This window comes from Misgurnus anguillicaudatus, chromosome 21 (assembly GCF_027580225.2).
Source record: "Misgurnus anguillicaudatus chromosome 21, ASM2758022v2, whole genome shotgun sequence".
NCBI lineage: Eukaryota > Metazoa > Chordata > Actinopteri > Cypriniformes > Cobitidae > Misgurnus > Misgurnus anguillicaudatus.
The window spans coordinates 59,819,890-59,846,221 of record NC_073357.2 but is presented as its reverse complement, the minus strand read 5'-3'; the positions used below and the strand labels follow the sequence as shown (position 1 = coordinate 59,846,221).

The 26,332-nt window shown below is 40.0% G+C and overlaps 2 protein-coding genes across 13 annotated transcripts in view; both read left to right on the top strand.

Annotated features, from left to right (window-relative positions):
• ank2b (ankyrin 2b, neuronal) overlaps window positions 1-26,332 on the top strand; it is a 153,922-nt gene that overhangs the window by 122,428 nt on the left and 5,162 nt on the right. For 11 of the 12 annotated variants that reach the window (XM_073859548.1, XM_073859546.1, XM_073859550.1 and 8 more), the window contains 10 exons: window positions 832-5,796; window positions 6,306-6,383; window positions 6,648-6,779; window positions 6,869-7,006; window positions 7,204-7,378; window positions 7,464-7,536; window positions 22,493-22,576; window positions 22,698-22,865; window positions 24,555-24,738; window positions 24,828-24,915. In XM_073859548.1, coding sequence (XP_073715649.1) covers window positions 832-5,796; window positions 6,306-6,383; window positions 6,648-6,779; window positions 6,869-7,006; window positions 7,204-7,378; window positions 7,464-7,536; window positions 22,493-22,576; window positions 22,698-22,865; window positions 24,555-24,738; window positions 24,828-24,915 — 6,085 coding nt within the window. The remainder of the gene's footprint in view (window positions 1-831; window positions 5,797-6,305; window positions 6,384-6,647; window positions 6,780-6,868; window positions 7,007-7,203; window positions 7,379-7,463; window positions 7,537-22,492; window positions 22,577-22,697; window positions 22,866-24,554; window positions 24,739-24,827; window positions 24,916-26,332) is intronic. The other variant, XM_073859552.1, reaches the window with a different exon arrangement.
• On the top strand, window positions 7,795-20,659 carry LOC141353241 (uncharacterized). The gene is made up of 3 exons (XM_073859723.1): window positions 7,795-19,188; window positions 19,552-20,589; window positions 20,642-20,659. Exons 1-3 carry the CDS (start codon window positions 7,795-7,797, stop codon window positions 20,657-20,659), a joined length of 12,450 nt encoding a protein of 4,149 aa, XP_073715824.1.

The window sequence follows — 26,332 nt, the reverse complement described above, 5'->3', positions numbered from 1 at the left end:
ATACATCCTCGCATGAATTAACATAATGAACTTATTGTGTCCACATTCATCCACATATTATTCACAAACCAGACTAAAATAACTTGTTAAATAACATCTGTTTGTTTACCATTGAAATAACAGCTAACAAAGTGTTTAAATGTTGCTTTGTGTGTGAATTAATTAATTCATTAATTAATGATTCAATGCACTTTATTTAACAGTTTTATTGATAATTCAATTGAGTATTTTTATTTATAATTTTGGTCATTTAGGCATTGAGCTTTTCAAATACATTTATTTCCACCTTCACAAACCACAATATTAAGATTTCATTTCATAAACAATTATGGATTTAGTTTCTTATCACTGGTTTTTAAAAAAAAACATGTTTCAAGACTTGTTTTGATGGGCTGAGTTTGTTGAGCTTTCACTCTCCCCTCTTTCCTGTAGACATGAGTTATACATCTTGAGCGATCTTGAGATGTGTACTTTGTGTTATTATTTATCAGTTCTTCTCTCCCAGTGTTTACTTGTTTCAATCTCCATTTGTGATTGTCATGTTTGTTTGTTTCACTGTCAGTGTGTGTGAGTGTGCCGTGTAGCAAATGTGGATAAGCAAGTTATTTCCTGCTTTTTTCTTCTCATCTTTAAGATCCACCTAGTATTTGCTTTGCAGTTGTTATTCTCCCATAATTCCAACCCTCTACTTATCATCCCACAGTCCAGTTACCTTATCTTGATGCCTTCTGAACCTTGAAACTTATCCCTTTAACTCCTTTTCCAATCTCTGTCCCTTTAATTTAAATTTTGGTTAATTTGCTCCTTCAATGTCTGTTGTCACAATGGAAGATGATGAAGACACTGAGACAACAGAAGCATCATACCTGAAAACACAGTTGATCCGAGACTCACCGGCACTTGCGAGTCCAGATTTACTTTCGGAAGTCTCAGAGATGAAGCAAGACCTTATCAAAATGACTGCTATTCTGACCACTGATTCCTCAGAGAAAGCAGGTCCAATGCAAGGGGATTATTTAGATAAGGGGGCAGAGGAGGTGTCAGCAGAGCCTTTTGAGATAATGGAAAAAGTCAAAGAGGATCTGGAGAAAGTTAGTGAAATTCTGAGAAGTGGAACATTTGACAAGGAAGAGTCTGCGAAAGCTGAGAACCGTTCGTATAGGAGGGATGAAGGGTGGGTTCTGCTAACAGACAGTGAAATTGAAGAAGCCAAAATGATGGCAGCCTTTGAATCTCAAGAATCACTTCTAAAGGAGGCTAGAGTCAACCGAGGGTCTCAAAGACCAAAGGGCATGTCCGGCACAGAAACTGTTCAAAGCAGTGAAGTGAAGGAGTATCTTTTGGATGTGCCGGAAACATCTAACCCTGCATCCCAAGACACAGCATCGCAGCAAAAGTTCACTGAGGTTGTTCTGCGCAGAGGTGGTCGAAAAATTGTCCCTACAATGGTAAAAGACACTAAAACTCATACAGCAGAAGTAAAAAAGCCAATCAGACGGAAGGGACCTCACGGGCACACTGATGAAACACAGTCAGTTAGCACCAAAGAAGTTATTGTCAGTAAAACCACTGAAAAGACTTCAGAAGGTGATGTCCTACTGCCTGTTCCTGGTGACCAAAAAAAGTCTCCTGTGTCACCAGTAGTTGAAGAGACACCAATTGGTTCCATTAAAGAGAAAGTTAAGGCTCTTCAAAAGAAAGTAGAGGAAGAACAAAAAGGTCATAAAAAACAAATAGGGCAAAACCCCCCATATAAAGTAGCAGAAAGCAAAGTGACCTCTATTGTCAAAGAGCAAAAAACATCCGGCATGAAAAGGCAATCTGCTTCACCCCAGAAACAGACTCCTCCCAGAACAACAAAACCTGAGTCTGAGAAACTAGAAGAAACTATGTCTGTAAGAGAACTAATGAGAGCATTTCAAACAGGCCAAGACCCCTCCAAAAGAAAGTCTGGGCTTTTTGAGCATAAAGGACCTTCTAAAACAGAGCACACAACAGTTCAACCAGAGGCCACACTCACAAAGTCAGAATGTCTTCCCCAAGCACCTTCACATGAAGTGTCCCATGATGTTGTAAAGTCTGAAGACCACCATGAAAAAAACAAAGAGCTCAAAATTAGTCCTCACTCAAAACACTTTAAAGAAATTAAACAAGATCAAAAGAGTCTTCAGTGCCAGCAAGATAAAGGTGGTGAAGTTGTGGCCCCTGGACCAGACTCGGGTATGACAAAAGCAATTTCAGAAAGATTGTCAAAACATGGCACAGACCTTTTGCCCGACAGTGGTACAGAAAACAGTGCATTTGATGACAGCCCAGACAGCCTTAAACATGAAGGATTGATCGAGTCACCCAATGCAAGCCTTGGTGAAGTGGAAGCCACCGCAAGTTCTGAGGAAAGTTACAAACATGAAGGAATGGCTGAAACTCCAGAAACAAGCCCTGAAAGCCCCTCAGCATCACCCCAAAAACCAGCTATGTCTACACTTGGAAGGACATCAAAAACAGTGGCGGTCACATCTAAAGAGAAGACAAGTAAAGTATCCGTTTCCTTTTCAACTGAGGTGAAGACAACTGGCGAACAGACGTCTGAAGATACAACTCACCATCCAACAGTGAACAAAGCAGTGAACAAACAAACAAAAAGTGAGTCAATATGTAGTCCTCATAGTAAAGTAGTTACATTTGGGGGTGAACAAAGTTCTGTTGATAAGGACATTATTTCTATATCATCTAAACCATCTAAACCTCGAAAACTGACAAAAAGAGCATCTGAAACATTAGAAAGCTTTTTGAGTGATGAGGAATCCTTTGATGGTCAGCCTACACCAACCTCTACTGACCCCCTGGCCTCAAGGGCAGCCACACAGGATCATGGTGGTTTAGTGCTGCCTCTTAGACACCAAGATTCAGAAACCCTAAGTCCAGTAGCCGATGACTCTTTTCCTATTAGCCACCGAGACTCTTTAGAGGGTAGTCCTTTGATAGAAGACAACTCTTCCCATAAAACCCCAGACTCAATTGAGCCTAGCCCAACAAAAGAATCCCCGTGCCGTGACTCCTTAGAAAGCAGTCCCATAGAGCAGAAATCCATCCTGGCTTTTCCACCTTCAGTAGAACAACCCAGTGTGAACACAGGGCACCTGACATCCTCCAAAGCCCCTGAAATCCCCCCAGACATTTTGCGTAGTAGAATTCACAAAGAACAGGAGGGTAATGTTGACGAGGACAGTTGTGAGCAGACGTCCCTGATGACAAGTTCGGGTAAGAGTCCCCTCTCACCTGACACACCTAGTTCTGAAGAGGTAAGTTATGAGGTCAATCCTAAAACCCCAGACCCCATGGTCCTGATTGTTCCCTTTAAGCCATCTGTAATTCCTGAGGAGGCAGTAGAAGATGATGAGTTGAAGTGTGGCCTGACACAGAGGAAAATTACTCCAGAGGAAGAAATGTTTAAAATGGCTGCCAAAATAAAAACATTTGATGAAATGGAACAAGATGCAAAAGACAAAAAGGACAATAGAAAAGATAGTGAGTCCTCTAAGACCTTGGTAACCTCTGATGCAGGAGATGACAGCATCAAGCTGTTTGTGCTTGCATCCAAACATGAAACATCCTCTATGGATGATGTTGGGTTTATTGAGTCCAAACAAGCTTCAGAAGTAGCACGGTCTGTTGAACCGATCATTAAAGTACAACCTCCCTCTCCTTTTCCAGCAGGTACACATAAGAGCCCCAAAACAGCTGAAGACATTCACCAAACCGTGGCCCACAGTGCAGCATCTCCAGCTGAATCAACAGTGGGGAAACCTCAGTCTGTCTCAGAAAAGCATACAGTGAAACCTCAGACCCTTCAAGAATCAAACAGTGAGAAACATAAGGACAAGGAATATGTTAATTCAGAGTTAGCACAGTTGAACAAAACTGCCTCTAACAACAGCAAAGTTGCTGCTAATATAACAGATGAGCAAAAAGAGGAAAGCTTAAAAAGATCCAGGGAAAGTCAAGAGATTCATGAACAGCAGAATGAGGCAGCCAGTCACAAAAAAGATAATCACAAATCACATAGTCAGGAAGAGTGTAATGTAACAGATGAGATTAAAGGTGATTACATGAAGCATGCAGAGACGCCTTATGTAGATATTTGTAGTGGCAGCCTAGATATTAATTCTATACCAATTATTATTGGGCAAACTAAGGAAACGTTTAAACCAGAAATATGTATTTATGATGACACAGAGGAAGATGATGCTGAAGAGGAACCTCCTAAGACCGAATCTAGAGGAGTTACAGCAAAAGCAGAAACAGATGTCTGGAATTCAATGCGAGAAGATGATGATGCATTTGCAGCAAGACTCAAAGAGGAAGAGCAAAAGATTTTGGGCCTGGTAGTAGATTCACACTCCCAAGGGGAAACTCCTGACACACGGACTCCTACTGAGGAGGGTACGCCGACGAGTGAACGAAACCCTTTCCTCTTTCAGGAGGGAAAACTTTTTGAGATGACAAGAAGCGGTGCGATAGACATGACAAAAAGAAGTTACGAAGAGGAAGGGTTTGCATTTTACCAAATAGGAGAGCAACCCATTGAAGAGGGTATAGCTGAAGATGGAGGGGGCGAACCTGGTAGAGCATCCAGTGATGCTGTGAATGAGGTTGGCTGCAACCTCTCCTTGAAAATTAAGACAGAAGAGGATAATGACATGTCTGAAGAGGCTGCAGATTTAACTGTCCATTCATCAGCTGAGGCCGCAGTTACACTATCAGATGCCTCAAAGTCTAAGACCTCAGTCCAATTAGGTGTTTCAAAAAAAACCTCAGAGAAGGACCAAACAATGACAGAAACAGTACAGGTTAAATCAGACAATGTAATAAAAGAGAGAAATATAGAGTCTGATCTCATTTCCTCTGACACTGTCATAACCAATATTCAGACAGCAGAGTCAACAATTACTAGATCAGTTCATTCCCAACAGGACCAAGAGTCCTCAGATTCCTCACCAGAGGACCAGCACTCAGTTATAGAATTACCCAAATCCCCTGATAAAACATCCCCTATTTTGTCAAAATCCCAAAGTACTCTAGTTTCTAAAAGTCAGCCTGCAGCCTCTTCGTCAGCTAGAAAAGCTAGAAAACCCACCTCCAAAGAGGAGGAGAAACCTAAATCTAGAATCCCTGTTAAAGCCAGCTCCCTGAAGTCAGAACCCCAGAGCCCTGTGAATCATGCAGAGCCAACTAAGGATAAGAAGTCAAAGCTGCCAATAAAACCTCAATCAAGAAGAAAATCTGAGACAGATACGGGTCTATCTGTAGGCTACAGCATTACAAAGTCTTCCAAAGCCAAGAGCTTCTGTGAAAGTGATTCTAAAAAGAAACCAACCAAAAAAGACCAGGGTCGCCCAGCAAGCACCGACTTTTCCAACAAAGTTAAGACGCTTCCATCAAGACTACCGGTCAGGGGAAAGCCTGGGCAGCCGATCCAAACCTCCACACCAGCAAAACAAAAAAAGGGCCTATCCACTGACACAAAGAAACAGCCTGTTGCGTTTTCTGAAGAGATTAGTCATGAGGCAGCTAAGGTAGTAGAAAGTTTGGCTCAGGCAGAGAAAGAAAAAGAAGAGGCGGCTGCCCTGTCTGATGACGAAAGCAGCACTATCGATGCCTCTGTAATAGAGATTGAACCTTTTCCTGACATGCAAATGCCTTTCCCTGAGGATCCCTTGGTCATTAGGCCCAGATGGGACGACCCTGTTGAGACGCAGATGGAACGAATCCCTGCTGATAGAGTCCGAAGTCAAGGTATCCCCCATTTCTTGGGGCCCATTATCTCTTTCTCATCTGCCTCAGCACCTCAGTGATGAACATGTTGCCTCTCTTTGTTGTAACTAAAGCTTCAACTCTTCGTGATTCTTCTGTGATGTTTGGGCTGTGTTTGTGACTGTCTCTGTATCTTTCCTTCTATGTGTTTTAAAAGATTAACATGAAAGCAGTTTATGTCAGTATAATTATTGACGGTATACAGTTTAATTGCAAATTAGAAGAATCTCTTTATTATAAATTATTTCCAAATGTTCACAAATTCTTTAAGGGTTACTCATGGCATTTATTTAGAAAAGACTGCTTGTCTGTTGTTAAATCGTCATTGTCTAAAATGGTAATTCTTTCATTTGTACATTTGCTTAGAAATTAAAATAAAATTCACTTAAAGTTAACAGATAAGGAAAGCCAGTGACTGTTTTAGCTTAGCACTGTCAATAAATGGATTGCTTGTGCTCATGTGTTTCTTGATGCTGTGCTGCAATTTGCAGTAGATCCACAGATTGAGGCCGACAGGAGAGAAAGTCGTCTGGCTGTCATGGCTGACCACCTTGGTTTCAGCTGGTTTGGTGAGTACACTACAAGTGATGAGGGCACTCATTTTATCCACCTTTGTTTAGTTGAAAGGGGATTAACAATTGAAATTTTGGATTTATATTAGGTTTATTTGAAGTGCCAAGAATGCCAAAAATGTAAAAATTTTCAGGAATTTTCTTGTAGGAAAATGTAACTGTGGTAACTGATTTGTATTTACACATGTGAATATCTGTGCATTCTATTGCATTGTTTGTTTAACCAGAAAATGTGCTATCCAATGTTTTTTGTTTATGCAGAATTAGCTCGAGAGCTTGAATTTAGTGATTCTCAAATCAGTCAAATAAGAAATGAGAACCCCAATTCCCTACAAGACCAAAGCTATGCCCTCATAAAGCTATGGAAAGAAAGAGAAGGCAAAAATGCAGCAGGTGAGCCTGAGATTGTGTTTAGTTTCCATCTTCTGTGTTGTTCTATTAACCAGAGTACTTAATGTATATTTGTAATTTATCTTCTACAGAGAGCACTTTGATAAAGACACTTACAAAAATCAACCGCATGGACATTGTGCATCTCATTGAAACAAAGATCATGCTGTCGAGTCAGGAACACACCTATGCAGAAATTGAACAAACCATATCACTGGATCATAGTGAAGGTATTTATGACCGTACCTCCATTTATAGAGCATGTTTGTCTTGTACTATTAAGAGCTAACCAAAACCTCAACAAGCTCTAAATTAGCATTTAAACATGTGTTCTCTCAACTTTTGATTAAATGTATTTATTTTTACTTGACATAGCATGCTTTTTTATACACTGCCATTTTATCAGAAACTATGTTGTCCTGTGCAGGTTTTTCAGCCCTGCAGGAGGACATGGACAGCCCCGGGTCGGGCCGGCGAGCAGAATTCACTCGGTCACAACTTGAACCTATGGTGGCTTCTGTTGAGGATCTCTCCTGCAATGCATCTGCTCTTCATGATTCCCAGACAGAGCAGATGCTGACCGAAAAGAAAGTGGAGTCAGAGTAAGGCTATTTCTGACATCTACAATAAGAAATGTATTCATAAAATTAAAACTAATTAAAGTCTTATTTTCTTTTTACTTATCAGCATGGTTGGAGGACAACAAAGTGGTTTTCAGTTTGTTGGACTAATGCAGCAACTCCCAGGCACTATCAAAAGAGTAAGTCCCTTCTTCACCCTCTACAAAACTGTTCCCTGGAGGCTACAGTCTCACATTTATGATCCAGTTTACAAAGGTGCAACTGTTCCCAACCAATCATCAGACACGATACCTGAAAAGTTACCTTTAAGCCCAGATGATTCTCTTCAAGAGTTAGGAGCAACTGGAGGTCAGAACATCCAACAGTCTGCTGAAGAGATTGCTCCACCCATTCATTCAGAAGAAGGTTACACACTTCAGAGCCAGATACAAACAACCATGTTAGATTTTGAGCATACGCTTTTGGAATCTGAAAATGCTGAGACGGATTTCAGTGAGTTATCTGTGGAACTCGAACAAGATGTTAAAGATTATTTTTCCTCACATATCTCCAGAACATCACATACCATTACATCTTCATCTTCAAGTGAAAAGACTGAAAAGAATGTATTTGTGCAAGCAGAACTTACTTCATCACTAACTGAATATGAAGGTTTACCTTCAAAAAAACTTAGCCAAAGTGAGGAGTATATAAAGCGCCATGTAGAGGAAATTTCTGACAGATTCTACAGAACCCTTTTTGGTGACAGTTATGTTTCTCCTCAGCCAAGTAAGCTTTTAACTACAGAGACGTTTTTAGAGTATGAGAGAGTTGAAGTTGTTCACCATGATGATGTTGATCAGGTGACAGTCACATCCTCAGAATTATCTCCTGAAATTTTAGCTCATGCAATTTCTAGTGCTCATTCAAACTTCTGTGTTACACCTGAAGATGACTTTACAGAAAAAAGCACCGCCTCTACTTTAACTCAGATGTCACTTGATTCAACAACAATTGATTCTGAATCTCCAAAATCAAACTTTTTAAGCACAGAACATAGAGTTGAAATAGCCATGCCAATAATTTTAACTAAACCAGAAGATGCTGAGTGCACAAATCCAAAATATACCACTTCTATTTCAGCAGAAGTTGTAGCTCTTACACCTGTTTCATTAGCGTCCCAGTTTGAGTTCAGGTCATTGTCACCAGATTCAGGGTCAGAGTATGTTGACAACTTTGAAATGACTTTGTTGGAATATAGATCGTCATCACCAGAATCAGTGGTCTCTGTGTCTTTAGACTCACCTTTACCGTTTGAGTATAGACCATCTTCCCCAGACTCATGTATATTAATGGCTGGTTTGAGAGCATCTTCCCCTGAATCCATAAGTTCAGTGAATGACTGGATGCCTCTCAATGTGGATTCTCCATTGCCTGATTTCAGGCCAACTACACCTTTGCCAACTGCTTTTGAAACACCTGAATTTACAAGATATATTGAGGAATACAAACCATCTTCTTCACATGGTGAAGAAAGACCCACACCTGCAGAAAATACAAAACATTCACCAGGTGCTTGTTTCATGGTGGTAACCAATGACACAGAAAGACCTGTTTCACCTAGTTCTGTCATGTCCTGGCCATCGGTATCACCTGAATCAGATGGATCTTGGTCTCCATTTGGTTCTGAATCTTTAGATCTAGAATCATGCAGTGAGAGAAGCTATGAACGCTGTACTCCATCCCCTAATGCATTCTTGCCCGAAATAAGACCATCATCTCCAGAATCAATAGCATCCGTAAATGAATATAGTGTGCTTTCACCTGATTCCCCGATACCTTGTTTTTCATCAGCAGTGCACTATGACTCTTTAACATATAGGAGATATAGATCACCATCACTTCAATCTGATATGTCAGACCAAGACTTTGATTGTCTGTCCTTAAAATGTCTAGTTGGAAGTCGACCTTCATCTCCCGAATCAGCTGCATCTTTGAATGAGGACATATGCCTCTCCCCTGATTCCCCTCTTCCCAGCTTTATTCAGACAATGTGTGAATGTTTTATACCTGCTGAAGCTTATAGATCTGAGTCAAGTCTAGTTGAGTCAAGTCTGTCAAACGGTGAAGACCATTCATTATCAGCAGAAACTCGCCCATCTTCTCCTGAATCATTTGCGTCAATACATGATCACAGACCACTTTCACCTGATTCACCGATACCCGAGTTCCCACACATTAATGTCATTACATTTGAGAGCTGCAGAAACTCATCTCCTGATTTGGAAACATCTGATATTGAATATTCACAGTGTGAGCTCATATTTACTGAACCAAGACCAGAATCCCCTGAATCAATAATTTCAGAGCCTGAATACAATATTGTGTCCAAAACTGTAGTAGAAAGTTTTATTGTTGAAGGTGAGACGGCAGAGAAGACTATCTCTAAGACAATATTAGTTAAGCCCATAGAATCAGTGTATGATCAGGAATCAAAAGAGAATGAATTATCAGAAATTGGCCAGTCTGATGAACAAAAATATACTTTAGTGTATAAAGCTGAGCTTAGTAATCGTATTGCCAAGGTATTTGATCCACAGTACAAGGGAGAGACATTCTGCACTAAGCCTGGTATTTTTGAGTTTACTAGAGATATGGGTGTACCAGAAGTGGCCAAAACATTAACCTCCACTGTTGGACAAGCTGAAGTTTTATCTGGTTCAGAAGAGAAGTACAGTCAAGATTCACATGAGGTAGAAGCTGATTTTAAATATACAGCAATGACACAATATGAATCAGTTTTATCTGAGTCACATCCTGAAGACAGACCCATGTCACCAGAATCTTCTGAGCTAAATTATATACTTGAAGCTGTTGACTGCAGACCTGTGTCTCCTGAATCCACAGCATCAGTTGATGAAAATAGGCCGCTTTCCCCTGATTCACCCATACCACAGTATTTCCCAACATTCATTGAATTGATTCCTGTAACAGAATATAGATCCTTATCTTCTGAATCTGCAGTATCAGAGTTAGATTTGCAGACAGATGTATTTGATGACGTTGTGGTTGATCTCAGAAGATCCTCACTAGAATCCATCACATCATTTGATGAGCTCAGGCCGCTGTCTCCAGATTCACCTGTTCCCCAATACACTCCATTATTATCTCAGATTACTGTGTCAATATCAGGTCATAGATCATGTTCACCTGAATCTGTGTGCTCAGAGATTGCTGAATCTGAAGAGTTGCTCACGTTAGAAAATCGACCAGATTCCCCAGATTCAATCTTATCAGAAACTGACAAAAAATCACTTTCACCAGACTCTGTGACTGAATGGAGACCCATGTCACCCGAAACTGTCATGCTATTAAATGACATTAGAGGGTCTTCTCCACAGTCAGATGGGTCCATTAATGAATGTAGGCCACTATCTCCAGATTCACCTGTACCTCAGTATTTCCCAAGACTCTTTGAATTGATTCCTGTAACAGATTATAGATCCTCATCTCCTGAATCTGCAGCATCAGAGTTAGATTTACAGACAGATATATTCAATGACGTTGTGGTTGATGTTAGAAGATCCTCACTAGAGTCCATCACGTCAGTTGGTGAAAACAGGCCCCTCTCTCCTGATTCACCCATACCACAGTATTTCCCAACATTCATTGAATTGATTCCTGTAACAGATTGTAGATCCTCATCTCCTGAATCTGCAGTATCAGAGTTAGATTTGCAGACAGATGTATTTGATGACGTTGTGGTTGATCTCAGAAGATCCTCACTAGAGTCCATCACGTCAGTTGATGAAAATAGGCCGCTTTCCCCTGATTCACCCATACCACAGTATTTTCCAACAGTCATTGAATCGATTCCTGTAACAGAATATAGATCCTCATCTCCTGAATCTGCAGTATCAGAGTTAGATTTGCAGACAGATGTATTTGATGACGTTGTGGTTGATCTCAGAAGATCCTCACTAGAATCCATCACATCAGTTGATGAGCTCAGGCCGCTGTCTCCAGATTCACCCATACCTCAATTCACTTCACTATTCTCAGAGTTTATTGTATCAATATCAGGTCATAGATCATGTTCACCTGAATCTGTGTGCTCTGAGACTGCTGAATCTGAACTTTCTCTTGAAGAGTTGCTCACGTTAGAACATCGACCAAATTCCCCAGATTCAGTTTTATCAGAAACTGACAAAAGATCACTTTCACCAGACTCTGTGACTGAATGGAGACCCATGTCACCTGAATCTGTTATGCTATTAAATGACATTAGAGGGTCCTCTCCACAGTCAGATGGGTCCATTAATGAATGTAGGCCCTTGTCTCCAGATTCACCTGTACCACAGTATTTCCCAAGACTCTTTGAATTGATTCCTGTAACAGATTGTAGATCCTCATCTCCTGAATCTGCAGCATCAGAGTTAGATTTGCAGACAGATGTATTTGATGACGTTGTGGTTGATCTCAGAAGATCCTCACTAGAGTCCATCACATCAGTTGGTGAAAATAGACCCCTCTCTCCTGATTCACCCATACCACAATATTTCCCAACAGTCATTGAAACAATTCCTGTAACAGAACATAGATCCTCATCTCCTGAATCGGCAGCATCAGAGTTAGATTTACAGACAGATGTATTCAATGATGTTTTGGTTGATGTCAGAAGATCCTCACTAGAGTCCATCACGTCAGTTGATGAAAATAGGCCGCTGTCTCCAGATTCACCCATACCACAGTATTTCCCAACAGTCATTGAATTGATTCCTGTGACAGATTTTAGATCCTCATCTCCTGAATCTGCAGCATCAGAGTTAAATTTACAGACAGATGTATATGATGATGTTGTGGTTGATCTCAGAAGATCCTCACTAGAATCCATCACATCAGTTGATGAGCTCAGGCCGCTGTCTCCAGATTCACCTGTTCCCCAATACACTCCATTATTATCTCAGATTACTGTGTCAATATCAGGTCATAGATCATGTTCACCTGAATCTGTGTGCTCTGAGACTGCTGAATCTGAACTTTCTCTTGAAGAGTTGCTCACGTTAGAACATCGACCAAATTCCCCAGATTCAGTTTTATCAGAAACTGACAAAAGATCGCTTTCACCAGACTCTGTGACTGAATGGAGACCCATGTCACCTGAATCTGTCATGCTATTGAATGACATTAGAGGGTCTTCTCCACAGTCAGATGGGTCCATTAATGAATGTAGGCCTTTATCTCCAGATTCACCTGTACCACAGTATTTCCCAGGACTCTTTGAATTGATTCCTGTAACAGATTATAGATCTATATCTTCTGAATCTGCAGCATCAGGGTTAAATTTGCAGACAGATGTATTTGATGATATTGTGGTTGATCTCAGAAGATCCTCACTAGAGTCCATCACATCAGTTGGTGAAAATAGGCCCCTCTCTCCAGATTCACCTGTACCACAGTATTTTCCAAGATTCTTTGAATTGATTCCTGTAACAGAACATAGATCCTCATCTCCTGAATCTGCAGGTTCAGAGTTAGATTTGCAGACAGATGTATTTGATGACGTTGTGGTTGATCTCAGAAGGTCCTCACTAGAGGCCATCACATCAGATGATGAGCTCAGGCCGCTGTCTCCAGATTCACCCATACCACAGTATTTCCCAACAGTCATTGAATCGATTCCTGTGACAGATTTTAGATCCTCCTCTCCTGAATCTGCAGTATCAGAGTTAGATTTGCAGACAAATGTATTCGATGATGTTGTGCTTGATCTCAGAAGATCCTCACTGGAGTCCATCATATCAGTTGGTGAAAACAGGCCCCTCTCTCCTGATTCACCCATACCACAGTATTTCCCAAAAGTCATTGAATCGATTCCTGTAACAGAATATAGATCCTCATCTCCTGAATCTGCAGGTTCAGAGTTAGATTTGCAGACAGATGTATTTGATGACGTTGTGGTTGATCTCAGAAGATCCTCACTAGAGTCCATCACATCAGTTGGTGAAAACAGGCCCCTCTCTCCTGATTCACCTATACCACAGTATTTTCCAACATTCATTGAATCGATTCCTGTAACAGATTGTAGATCCTCATCTCCTGAATCTGCAGGTTCAGAGTTAGATTTGCAGACAGATGTATTTGATGACATTGTGGTTGATCTCAGAAGATCCTCACTAGAGTCCATCACATCAGTTGGTGAAAACAGGCCCCTCTCTCCTGATTCACCCATACCACAGTATTTTCCAACATTCATTGAATCGATTCCTGTAACAGATTGTCGATCCTCATCTCCTGAATCTGCAGTATCAGAGTTAGATTTGCAGACAGATGTATTTGATGATGTTGTGGTTGATCTCAGAAGATCCTCACTAGAATCCATCACATCAGTTGATGAGCTCAGGCCTCTGTCTCCAGATTCACCCATACCACAGTATTTTCCAACATTCATTGAATCGATTCCTGTAACAGATTGTAGATCCTCATCTCCTGAATCTGCAGTATCAGAGTTAGATTTGCAGACAAATGTATTCGATGATGTTGTGCTTGATCTCAGAAGATCCTCACTGGAGTCCATCATATCAGTTGGTGAAAACAGGCCCCTCTCTCCTGATTCACCCATACCACAGTATTTCCCAAAAGTCATTGAATCGATTCCTGTAACAGATTGTAGATCCTCATCTCCTGAATCTGCAGTATCAGAGTTAGATTTGCAGACAGATGTATTTGATGACGTTGTGGTTGATCTCAGAAGATCCTCACTAGAGTCCATCACATCAGTTGATGAAAATAGGCCGCTTTCCCCTGATTCACCCATACCCCAGTATTTTCCAACAGTCATTGAATCAATTCCTGTAACAGAATATAGATCCTCATCTCCTGAATCTGCAGTATCAGAGTTAGATTTGCCAACAGATGTATTTGATGACGTTGTGGTTGATCTCAGAAGATCCTCACTAGAATCCATCACATCAGTTGATGAGCTCAGGCCGCTGTCTCCAGATTCACCCATACCTCAATTCACTTCACTATTCTCAGAGTTTATTGTATCAATATCAGGTCATAGATCATGTTCACCCCAATCTGTGTGCTCTGAGACTGCTGAATCTGAAATTTCTTTTGAAGAGTTGCCCACGTTAGAACATCGACCAGATTCCCCAGATTCAGTTTTATCAGAAACTGACAAAAGATCACTTTCACCAGACTCTGTGACTGAATGGAGACCCATGTCACCTGAATCTGTCATGCTATTGAATGACATTAGAGGGTCTTCTCCACAGTCAGATAGGTCCATTAATGAATGTAGGCCTTTATCTCCAGATTCACCTGTACCACAGTATTTCCCAGGACTCTTTGAATTGATTCCTGTAACAGATTATAGATCATCATCTCCTGAATCTGCAGTATCAGAGGAGGAGTATGAACTAAATGTTTTCACTTTTGAATCTTTAGATGATCATAGATCTCTCTCATCTGATTCACCTGTACTCGCACCAGATTCTCCAGTACCTCAGTTTTATTCCTCTCATATTGAATCAATAGTAACAGATTATAGATCTTCATCTCCTGAATCTGCAGCATCAGAGTTAGATTTACAGACAGATATATTCAATGACGTTGTGGTTGATGTTAGAAGATCCTCACTAGAGTCCATCACGTCAGTTGGTGAGCTCAGGCCCCTCTCTCCTGATTCACCCATACCACAGTATTTTCCAAGATTCTTTGAATTGATTCCTGTGACAGATTGTAGATCCTCATCTCCTGAATCTGCAGCATCAGAGTTAGATTTACAGACAGATGTATTTGATGACATTGTGGTTGATCTCAGAAGGTCCTCACTAGAGGCCATCACATCAGATGATGAGCTCAGGCCGCTGTCTCCAGATTCACCCATACCACAGTATTTCCCAACAGTCATTGAATCGATTCCTGTGACAGATTTTAGATCCTCATCTCCTGAATCTGCAGTATCAGAGTTAGATTTGCAGACAGATGTATTTGATGACGTTGTGGTTGATCTCAGAAGATCCTCACTAGAGTCCATCACATCAGTTGATGAAAATAGGCCGCTTTCCCCTGATTCACCTATACCACAGTATTTTCCAACATTCATTGAATCGATTCCTGTAACAGATTGTAGATCCTCATCTCCTGAATCTGCAGGTTCAGAGTTAGATTTGCAGACAGATGTATTTGATGACGTTGTGGTTGATCTCAGAAGATCCTCACTAGAGTCCATCATATCAGTTGGTGAAAACAGGCCCCTCTCTCCTGATTCACCCATACCACAGTATTTTCCAACATTCATTGAATCGATTCCTGTAACAGATTGTAGATCCTCATCTCCTGAATCTGCAGGTTCAGAGTTAGATTTGCAGACAGATGTATTTGATGACGTTGTGGTTGATCTCAGAAGATCCTCACTAGAGGCCATCACATCAGATGATGAGCTCAGGCCCCTGTCTCCAGATTCACCCATACCACAGTATTTCCCAACAGTCATTGAATCAATTCCTGTAACAGAATATAGATCCTCATCTCCTGAATCTGCAGTATCAGAGTTAGATTTGCAGACAGATGTATTTGATGACGTTGTGGTTGATCTCAGAAGATCCTCACTAGAATCCATCACATCAGTTGATGAGCTCAGGCCGCTGTCTCCAGATTCACCCATACCTCAATTCACTTCACTATTCTCAGAGTTTATTGTATCAATATCAGGTCATAGATCATGTTCACCTCAATCTGTGTGCTCTGAGACTGCTGAATCTGAAATTTCTCTTGAAGAGTTGATCACATTAGAACATCGACCAGATTCCCCAGATTCAGTTTTATCAGAAACTGACAAAAGATCACTTTCACCAGACTCTGTGACTGAATGGAGACCCATGTCACCTGAATCTGTCATGCTATTGAATGACATTAGAGGGTCTTCTCCACAGTCAGATGGGTCCATTAATGAATGTAGGCCTTTATCTCCAGATTCACCTGTACCACAGTATTTCCCAAGACTCTTTGAATTGATTCCTGTAACAGATTATAGATCATCATCTCCTGAATCTGCAGTATCGGAGGAGGAGTTTGAACTAAATGTTTTCACTTCTGCTTCTCTTGAATCTTTAGATGATCATAGATCTCTCTCATCTGATTCACCTGTACTCGCACCAGATTCTCCAGTACCTCAGTTTTATTCCTCTCATATTGAATCAATAGTAACAGATTATAGATCTTCATCTCCTGAATCTGCAGCATCAGAGTTAGATTTGCAGACAGATGTATTTGATGATGTTGTGGTTGATCTCAGAAGATCCTCACTAGAATCCATCACATCAGTTGATGAGCTCAGGCCTCTGTCTCCAGATTCACCCATACCACAGTATTTTCCAACATTCATTGAATCAATTCCTGTAACAGATTGTAGATCCTCATCTCCTGAATCTGCAGGTTCAGAGTTAGATTTGCAGACAGATGTATTTGATGACGTTGTGGTTGATCTCAGAAGATCCTCACTAGAGTCCATCACGTCAGTTGATGAAAATAGGCCGCTTTCCCCTGATTCACCCATACCACAGTATTTTCCAACAGTCATTGAATTGATTCCTGTAACAGATTATAGATCATCATCTCCTGAATCTGCAGTATCAGAGGAGGAGTATGAACTAAATGTTTTCACTTCAGCTTCTTTTGAATCTTTGGATGATCATAGATCTCTCTCATCTGATTCACCTGTACTCGCACCAGATTCTCCAGTACCTCAGTTTTATTCCTCTCATATTGAATCAATAGTAACAGATTATAGATCCTCATCTCCTGAATCTGCAGCATCAGAGTTAGATTTACAGACAGATTTATTCAATGACGTTGTGGTTGATGTCAGAAGATACTCACTAGAATCCATCACATCCATTGATGAGCTCAGGCCGCTGTCTCCTGATTCACCTGTACCAGAATTCACACCGTCCACATTCTCATTTATAATGTCAGAAACAGGTTCCAGATCAGCTTCCCCAGAATCTGTCTGTTTGTCAGGTGAAAATGAATATCTTCTGTCTGACTTCAATCCAGAGCAAAGATCTGACTCTCCTGTATCTAGATTAGCAGACATTGAGGGTAGGCCACTATCCCCTGACTCACCAGTCCCACAGTTCTCTTTTAATGAAGTAACGTCAGTAAGCATCTGTCGATCAGACTCTAAAGAGTCAATAGTATCTGATGCAGATGTTGAGGTCTGGGTTTTTGAACCTCAATCTACTGAACAAAGACCCTCATCACCTGAATCAATAATTTCATTGAATGAAAAGAGGCCATTATCACCTGACTCTCCCATTTCTGACTTTAAATCATTAGTTTGTGTTAATGTAACTCAGGTAAACACACATAGATCATCTTCTTTAGAATCTATTACATCTGATGTAGATTTTGACATGGCCAGTATTGCGTCTGAGGGCATTACATGGACTGAAAATAGAGCGTTATCTCCAGAATCAGGTGAAGTATCTCCTGCTGATCCATATTGTTTGAAATCACATGAGACTGTCAGAATAATACCTCAGTATAAGCTTGTGTATAAAGCTGTTCCTTCAGCATTAATATCACATGTGTATGATCCTCAATATAAAGGTGAAACATTCTGCTCAAAGCCAGGTGTGTTTGAAAATGCTGGTTATACAGTAGAGAGGATTAAAACTCGTTCTGAAACAGAGGCAACATGTGATGAATGTGTAACGCAAAATAATTCTGAAATCACAGTTAGTGAAAAAGAATCTTTGTCTCTTGATATCATGCAAAGGTCAATACAGACACACGAGCAGGCAGAATCAGTTGATTTATTCGAAGAAAGTCAAGCACTTTCCCCTGATTCTCTGTCTGAATATGCAATTTTAGATGAATGCATTATGAACACATCAGATAGGAGAGCTTCCTCCCCTGAATCATATACATCTGTTACGGAGAACAGACAACTTTCCCCTGAATCTCCCGTTCCCGAACATAGACCTTCAGTACCATACACAGAGATTTTGGTTGAAAGTCGACATTCATCTCCTGAGTCAGTAATGTCAGTAAATGAATTTCAAAGACTTTCCCCTGACTCTCCTTTACCTGCGTACTTAACACCATCACCAGTTCCTTATGAATTTACATGTGAATGTAGTATGGTGCACGAATCGGTTTTCAGTCCACTTTCACAGCAGGTTCTGTGTGATGTTCAGGATTCTGATCTGAGCTCAATGTTTGAACCACGATCTTTATCACCTGTCTCTGACATTTCAGACTCTCATTCTAGATCTCTATCGCCCCAGTCGTTCTGTTTTGAATCAGAATTGAGATTCCCCTCCCCTGAAGCAACAGCTTTAGATAAAGATCTAACAGAAACAGATTCTCCAGAACCATTTGTTTTTGAGACATTTTATCCAACTGAATCTCCTGAGTCTGCAATTGAAGCGGATATTGAAGAGTTTATTGATAATGTGAGTCAGTTGTCAATTCATGAAACTGAAGGTCGAAAGAAAGATGATCTGTCTCTACCCACACGTGAATCCAGTTTGCTGAATCTGGTGACATTTGAACAGGTTAAAACACAAACAGAGTCTCTACCTGAAACAGAAGGTCAGCCTATTTCTAAAATCGAGCGTTCATCTAGTGAGGAGCTAAAACCCTCATCAGATCAAATGACCTCAAAGGATTCAGAAAGTGTAGTAAAGACATCTGCATACTGTGAAGATTGGATCATAAACACGACAACAGATGCATCCGCAAGTGAAACATCTGGGGAGAGCTTCATAAGGGATAAGAGGCACTCTGAAAGTCCACATGAGGAACACCAAGCATCTCCTGACGAATCCCAGGAAAGGGTAAGAGGTTGAGCATGCAGATGTGGATGTTCAGCTTAAATCACAGTTTGTTGGCCCGGAGGAGTCTGCCCTTGCACACGGACTGATTTTAACTATTTACTAACAAATCCAGACTGAATCAAGAAATCCTGAGGAGTGTGTATTGAAAAAGACAAGAATGTTAACCCACTTACTTGTTTCTGTATTGATTAAGATTGCATGGTTTGTAACAAGACTGCGTTTTTCATGAGATATTGTACTTTATTTTCATCAGATATGAATGCATGTCTGCTCTTTTTGTGCAAATATCCATTACTGTTGATGTACAGTGGTATATACAGTATGGTGGAAAAACATTGTTTCATTCCCTTTCATTTTGTACAGGACAGCGTCACAAAGATAGGAGTTCATGTAGAGCCTCAAGAGATAGATTTAGTAGATGTAAGGCAAGAAGATACATCATCCTTTATTTCAACAATCACCACCGTCTCACTAGACCACACCAAAAACACTCATGATGACAGTAAGGTGACAGGTTTAGTCCATCAAATACAGTTTACAGCATTCTCACAGACAAGAGAATCTGATCAAAGTGTCTCCAGTATACCTGAGCAGACCATCGTATCAGCTGAGGAACACAAAGAATCAACTGGATTTCAAGAACTAAATCCATTTCAGTTTTATCTCAAAGACTCCCACAGAAGAGTAACACCAAATTTAATCAATCTCTCTCAACTTAGCTCAAGTCTTGAATCGGCAGATCACAGAAATGTGCTTACAAGATCTGTGATGACTCCATCCTATAAAGAATCAAATTTAGTCTTGAATCAGTCTGAATCAAGTTTAGTCTCTCCTAGAGCTCATTCACCTGTAGCCCCCTTGACACCGTGTGCCCTTGAAGTGCATCAAGAACTCAAAGCCACCAAGACGCCCACAATCCTGACAGATGATCAGAAGAAGTTAGATGCCTCTGCGGTTTTAGATGTTGACTCTCCACTTGACAGTGTTGATCTTAAGACCAAAGCGAGACTCGCTCGCGCAGACAGCGTAGAATCCGAGCCTGAGTTTTTCGATTGCAGACAGACATTTTCTGACGCTTCTGAGCCAGAAACTGGAGCAGGAGAGCTTTTAGATGTTCCTCAAATGGTTTACCAAGTTGAGGAACCTCTGTCTCTACCATGTACCCCTGACCACCTGACAAAACTCAGAGAGCTTAAAAGGGACGAACGGCCCTTGTCCTGGAGCAGCGAGGACCTTGAGCTGCCTATAGTTTTTGAGCCAGAAGAGGAAGGTGCTGGTGAGTTTGGTGAGGAGAAGGATTTTCCATACAGTTATACAGGAGATCATTCATTTGCTGAAGAGCTTCCTCCAAGGGAGGAAATGCTGTATGATGATGATGACGATGATGACTCTTTAGGGAGGGTAAGACATTTAGCATGAGCCCTCTTGGCATCGTGTGCTGTTTTTTGGGCAGTGTGATGAAGTGGTTTGACTTGTGCTAACAAACTGACTCGAACAGAAACTAGACAGCTACATAAAATATAACAGAACTGTGGAAAGCCTTTCTGGTTTATTTGTTTCTCTTTGCATTTACATTTAATCAATTTTTATTGCACTTTGTTGATTATCTTTTAATTCTGTTTACTTTCATTAACCACTTCATGAAGTGTTTGGTGAGAAAACGAAAAAGAGTATAAAAGAGTACAGATAGTACATCTGAAGTACACTGACTTTGCATGGTGTGACATGCACAACACGATCTTGTGGTGATATGTGCCAACTTTACAGTACGAGGTTGCCATTTCATATAAATTTGTATAATCTCATTTGTACGTTTACAATTTGCATTCACCCCATGATGTTGGTTTAAAGGGTGGGGATTCATTTGTGCTTTTTAAGAGAATATATTTTTTAGCGAACTCAAAAGATGAATTGTGATTAATCGCATACAAAATAAAAGTTTTTATGTGTAATTCTAAGAAAAATGTTATTTATGTGTGAAGATTTTTAAATTTATATTTAAAATAAAATCTATAATATCAAAATCGGAATAAATATATACCCTATATATACATGTAAATGTTTCTTACATACATGAATGTGTTTGTATTTAAATATTCAAATATTCACACATAAATTATGCAAACACAAACTTTTATTTTGTATGCGATTAATCGCGACTAAACTTTTAACAGCCCTAATAGTTTTGTAAGTTTCACATTGAACAAATTCATATGTAGTGGCTACTGAGTGTAGGTACATTTTCCTGTAAGATCAAGGGCCTCATTTATAAAGCGTGCGTATAAAAAGTGCGTACGTCTGCTCGGACCGTGACGTGGCGCGAAGCACTTTTCCCCGTCAAAGACTTGTTTTTATACATTTAAGCGTTGCCGCGGAATTTTGCGTACGCACATTTTATGATCAAATCTGTGCATACACAAATATCCACGGCAATGTTCATTTTAATAAAAACTGTGGAGGAGTCCTTGGCGCCGCGTCGGGGTCCGAGCAGACGTACACTTTTGCTTGTTCGATTGCTGCAGGTTTTTGGAAAAGAAACCAAGTAGAAAGTATTTTTAACCTTTGACAGGTGCTCTTTTTTATGTCAATGACATTATTTAGGCATCGTTTAAAGGCATAGATCGAAAAACTGTTCAGCACATGCAGTTTTCACATGTGAAATTGAGGCGTACGCATGTTTTTTGTGCGTACATTCGTTTTATGAATCACGTGTACCTGTATGTGCTTTTGAGAAATGAGCGCAAGATCAAGTTTAGGACGGTTTCTACCCAACATATTATAAATGAGGTTCTTGGAGTGACGTGACTGTATCAGATGAAACCAAGATGTGTACCCACAATGCATCTCTGCTGGCTCTTAGGAGATAAATGAAGAACTAGGTTTGCTGTCTGATAGTTCAGAGGAGGAGGTGTTGACCACCCGAGTGGTGCGACGCAGAGTTATTATTCAGGTACCTGATGTGGATAGGTGGTGCTGTTTGCAAACCATGCCAATCGTTTTCTTTCATGTTGCAAAATGCATTTGAATGCATTGTAGTTTAGTCCCTGTCATTATTTTCAATAATCTAATGTTACAACTAGAAACAAAAATATGTATATTTTATGTGAATTCTTGATGTACAGTATGTGAATATTTATATTAAGTGTATGAAAATAATATTTTCAAAAGAATAAAAAGAAAACAACTGTGTGTGTTTGTGTGTACTTCATACTGTATTTTTGTATATTTGTTAAACATGGCGGAAGGTTTGTCATGTACTGTGTGTTTCAAACAAGGCAATGATGGAGACTGTATTGTTTCTTAGGGAGATGACGTGCCAGAAATTTCTCCTCAGACAGTGACAGAAGAACAGTACACGGATGAACATGGAAACATGGTGATCAAAAAGGTCCGTGCTTAAGTTAACATCCTTCACCTCGGTTGTTAAACATTTAATACTTTAAATTTCAAGAGATCTGCATCTATGTTTTAGATATTTAAAATTTCATTCGTGTTTTATCTTCGCACAGATAACAAGGAAAGTGATTCGTAAGTTTGTGTCAGCTGATGGTGTTGAGAGAGAGGAGGTGATGATGATGGAGGGTCCACAGCAGGAGGCCGTTCGTGTGGATGATGCCGATGCTTTCTCTAAAGTGGTGAAGAGGACGGTTGTACGGAGCACTGGAGATCAGACTCAGGTCGGTTTGTGGACCTTAGTAGGTGTACACTGCAAACTGCAAAAAAAAATTTTGTTCTGTTGCCCTCTCTGTTTGAACTATAAAATTGTTCGGTAGAATGTATAATAACTTAAACACATCTTTTCCCTTAATTTTAGCAGTGGTTCAAATTTAGGAATAAGTTATGCCATTTTCAAAAACACACTCACCAAATTTACTTTCAGTAAAAATTGGAGCTAGTGCCTCTTAACTCTTTCCCCGCCATTGATGAGTTCACTCGTCAATTAAAGGGACACTTTTTATGAACATATGTTCATTTTCTAGCTCCCCTAGAGTTAAACTTTAGATTTTTACCGTTTTGGAATCCATTCAGCTGATCCCTGGGTCTGGCGCTAGCACTTTTAGCACATCTTAGCATAACCCATTATATCTAATTAGACCATTAGCATCGCGCTCAAAAATAACCAAAGAGTTTCAATATTTTTCCTATTTAAAACTCTGTAGTTACATTACGTACTAAGACCGACGTAAAATTAAAAGTTGTGATTTTCTAGACAGATATGGCTTGGAACTATACTCTCATTTTGGCGTAATAATCAAGGACTTAAACCTGATAAGGATCACTGTGCCGTACACTGCACACCCCCTCTCTTGGACGTGAGGCTGCATAAACGTCATTATAACTTTGAAGCATTAAATCTTCAAAATATACGGTCATGCGGCACTTCGTTTGAAAGCTTCGCCTCTCAGGATTCCATTAAGCGCACACACAAAGCATAATATGATTTATAGAAGTCATAAAACTGTAATCAAGTTGTTAGTTACCTGAACCTGGGCGGCGCCGATTTAGGTTATTCACTTACCTTCCAAATCTTCCCTTTATTCGCTTCGATGAAATTGTACAAAACAAATTGGTTATAAATCCCCAAAAGTCCAAGGAAATGGAATATCCATGCCTTTTAATCCAAAACGATTTGTTCGCCTCACAATCTTGACGTTTCTGACCGAAATTATGTTATAAATACGGTATATAAATACGTATATAAATACTGTAAACAATTAGTTCACTACCGGACATTCGTTTGACTCTCACTTCTCATTCAAGACTTATAAGGCTAAGTGTGGGTGTCACGTTTATTTTGCAATGTCTCAGGAACAAATGTGGAATTTTTTGCAGTTTCATAAGAGGTTAACTCTAGGGAAGATGGAAAATGAGAATATTTTCAAAAAAATTTAGTGTTCCTTTAAGGAAAAACGCTTTCCTGCCAATGACGAGTTTTTAAGGCAATCCATATTTCCGCTATTATCCACCCGGTGGTGCACTTACCCAACTTGCATATAAAACCTGGAAGCAACCACTCAGGCAGAACAGTAAAAACTCTGTGTATGTTTTGATCATTGCTCTGAATCTGATTTCTAACAAAAGTCCTTCACAAAAACTCAATTATATAATCTTTTTGCTCAAAATTTTGTATTTTTGAAGAACCCTACTCATACTTGAAAGGTGATAAAAAAGAACAAATGAATGTAAAATTATGTTTTTTTTTAAGCAGAGAGTCTGTCCTTTCATTTGATATATTGTATGTTTATAAATTTAAAGAAGAACATTTTCTGGAAGGCATTAAACTTTTGTAAAAATCATAAAAATGCTGGCAATTTTTTTAAAAAGTTGAGTTAATTCTTGTCCCATCTCATATCGATGCGTTTCAGGTGACTTTCTCTGAACCTTTTGCATATGGTGGAGCGACGGCGTTTGAGGAAGAGCCGGTTCAAGGTCGAAAAGTCAGCAAAGTCGTCAAAACCACGGTCGTGCAAGGAGAACGGATGGAGAAACACATTGGAGATCCCTCGCTGTCTTTAGATCTCCCTTCAGCCAAAGACGACTTTGAAAAGGACCGTTTTAAATGTACAGGGAATTTAGTTCATGCAGTATAGTTTCATATTTGGGTCTCTTCTTAATCTCTCTGTCATATGTTGTTTAGGCTTTGAGTTTTGTAGGTTTTGGAAAGGTGCTCGTGCCTCATTTAGTAGAAAGAGAGGTGGTGAAAGAGGACGGATCTGTGGTCAGAAGGTCTGGACACACTGGCATGTCCATTAGATGTGTTATTGGTTAAGAGAATGGTGTTTTTTAAAAAGGCCAAAATGCACCAAGTTTTTGAATAAAAATGCAAATAATATCTTACATGCTTACGTACCATATTGTCCCAAATATAAGACAACATTTTTTTTCAAGGAAATGCCTCTCAGTAAATAATAGAGGTTGACCGATAGTGGATTTTACCGATACCTATAGACCCTTTTACAGTTGGTAAACATTGTGACGTATTTGTGTGGGCGGGGCTTAGCTGGAGGCAAAAAGAGCCGCAGAGGAAATGTTGACAAGCTTAAGATAGCACGTTTTAGGAGGGATTTATTAAACATGGATGCAGAATCAGTTTTGGACGTGTCCGAATATGTACAGTCACTGATTCAGCGGGACCGTGACAGCTATTTTTGTAAATTTTAACCAGGTTTTGGATATTTCCTAGACAACATATAATTACTTACAGGTGGTTTGGGTAATTTTGTCTAGGCTTACTGTCTAATGTGACCTATCGCTGGGCTAACTATGATTGACAATGTGGATTATTTTAAGAGACCATTCAAACGATGGCACACACATCTTTCGCTGTATGTTTGTTTAACATTTAAGCTAAACAATAGCGCGGTTGGCGACTTTTCACCTATAAAACAGAAACTTGCTGATTTGTACTAAATAAAACCAACACACTAGTACAAATGCATACATTATTTTACCTGATATGAAGTGTGCACTGCAAACACGAGCATTATTTATGATCGTCTCCGTCTAGTCTGTGCGCCGTATTGCATTCAACCACAACTGTCTTCTTGATTTCTGTGAAGAAATGTCTGCCGGGATCCGGTAAAACTTTATTTTTGAACCAAAAGTGCTGTTCCTTCTAATCTGGCAGCCAAAAACACAGCAAGATGACATTTTAAAGTCAAAAACTCAAACTTTTAGCGAACCGTCTATGAGTTGCTAATTATTTTTGGCCTCCAGCTAGACCAGTGACGTCACAGTGACGTGGGTGATTAAGGGGTCTATTACTAGGTTGGTTCGTACTTGCCGATAACCGATTAATCGACTAATAGTTTTTAAAATCGAAACTTAAAATATGCAGCTTAGCCGGCTAAATCATAAATAAAAGTAACCAGCTGGATATAAACTAATGCCAGTGGGTGGTGATAATCATGACATGAAACATTTGAGTTGGATTTATCTGTGTGTATTTTTGTTTGAGGTACTACTAATATTAACGTTGTGTCAGCCTTGACGACAAACTTGGGGTCCTGCTGTTGTTTCTCTGCTAATGCGGCATCTAGTCAACAAAATGTTTTAATGATATGAAGCAATTCGGAAAAACTATCGCATTGATTTTTGCCGATAGCCGATTGTTCCACCAATGAACTGTCGGTGCCGATTAATC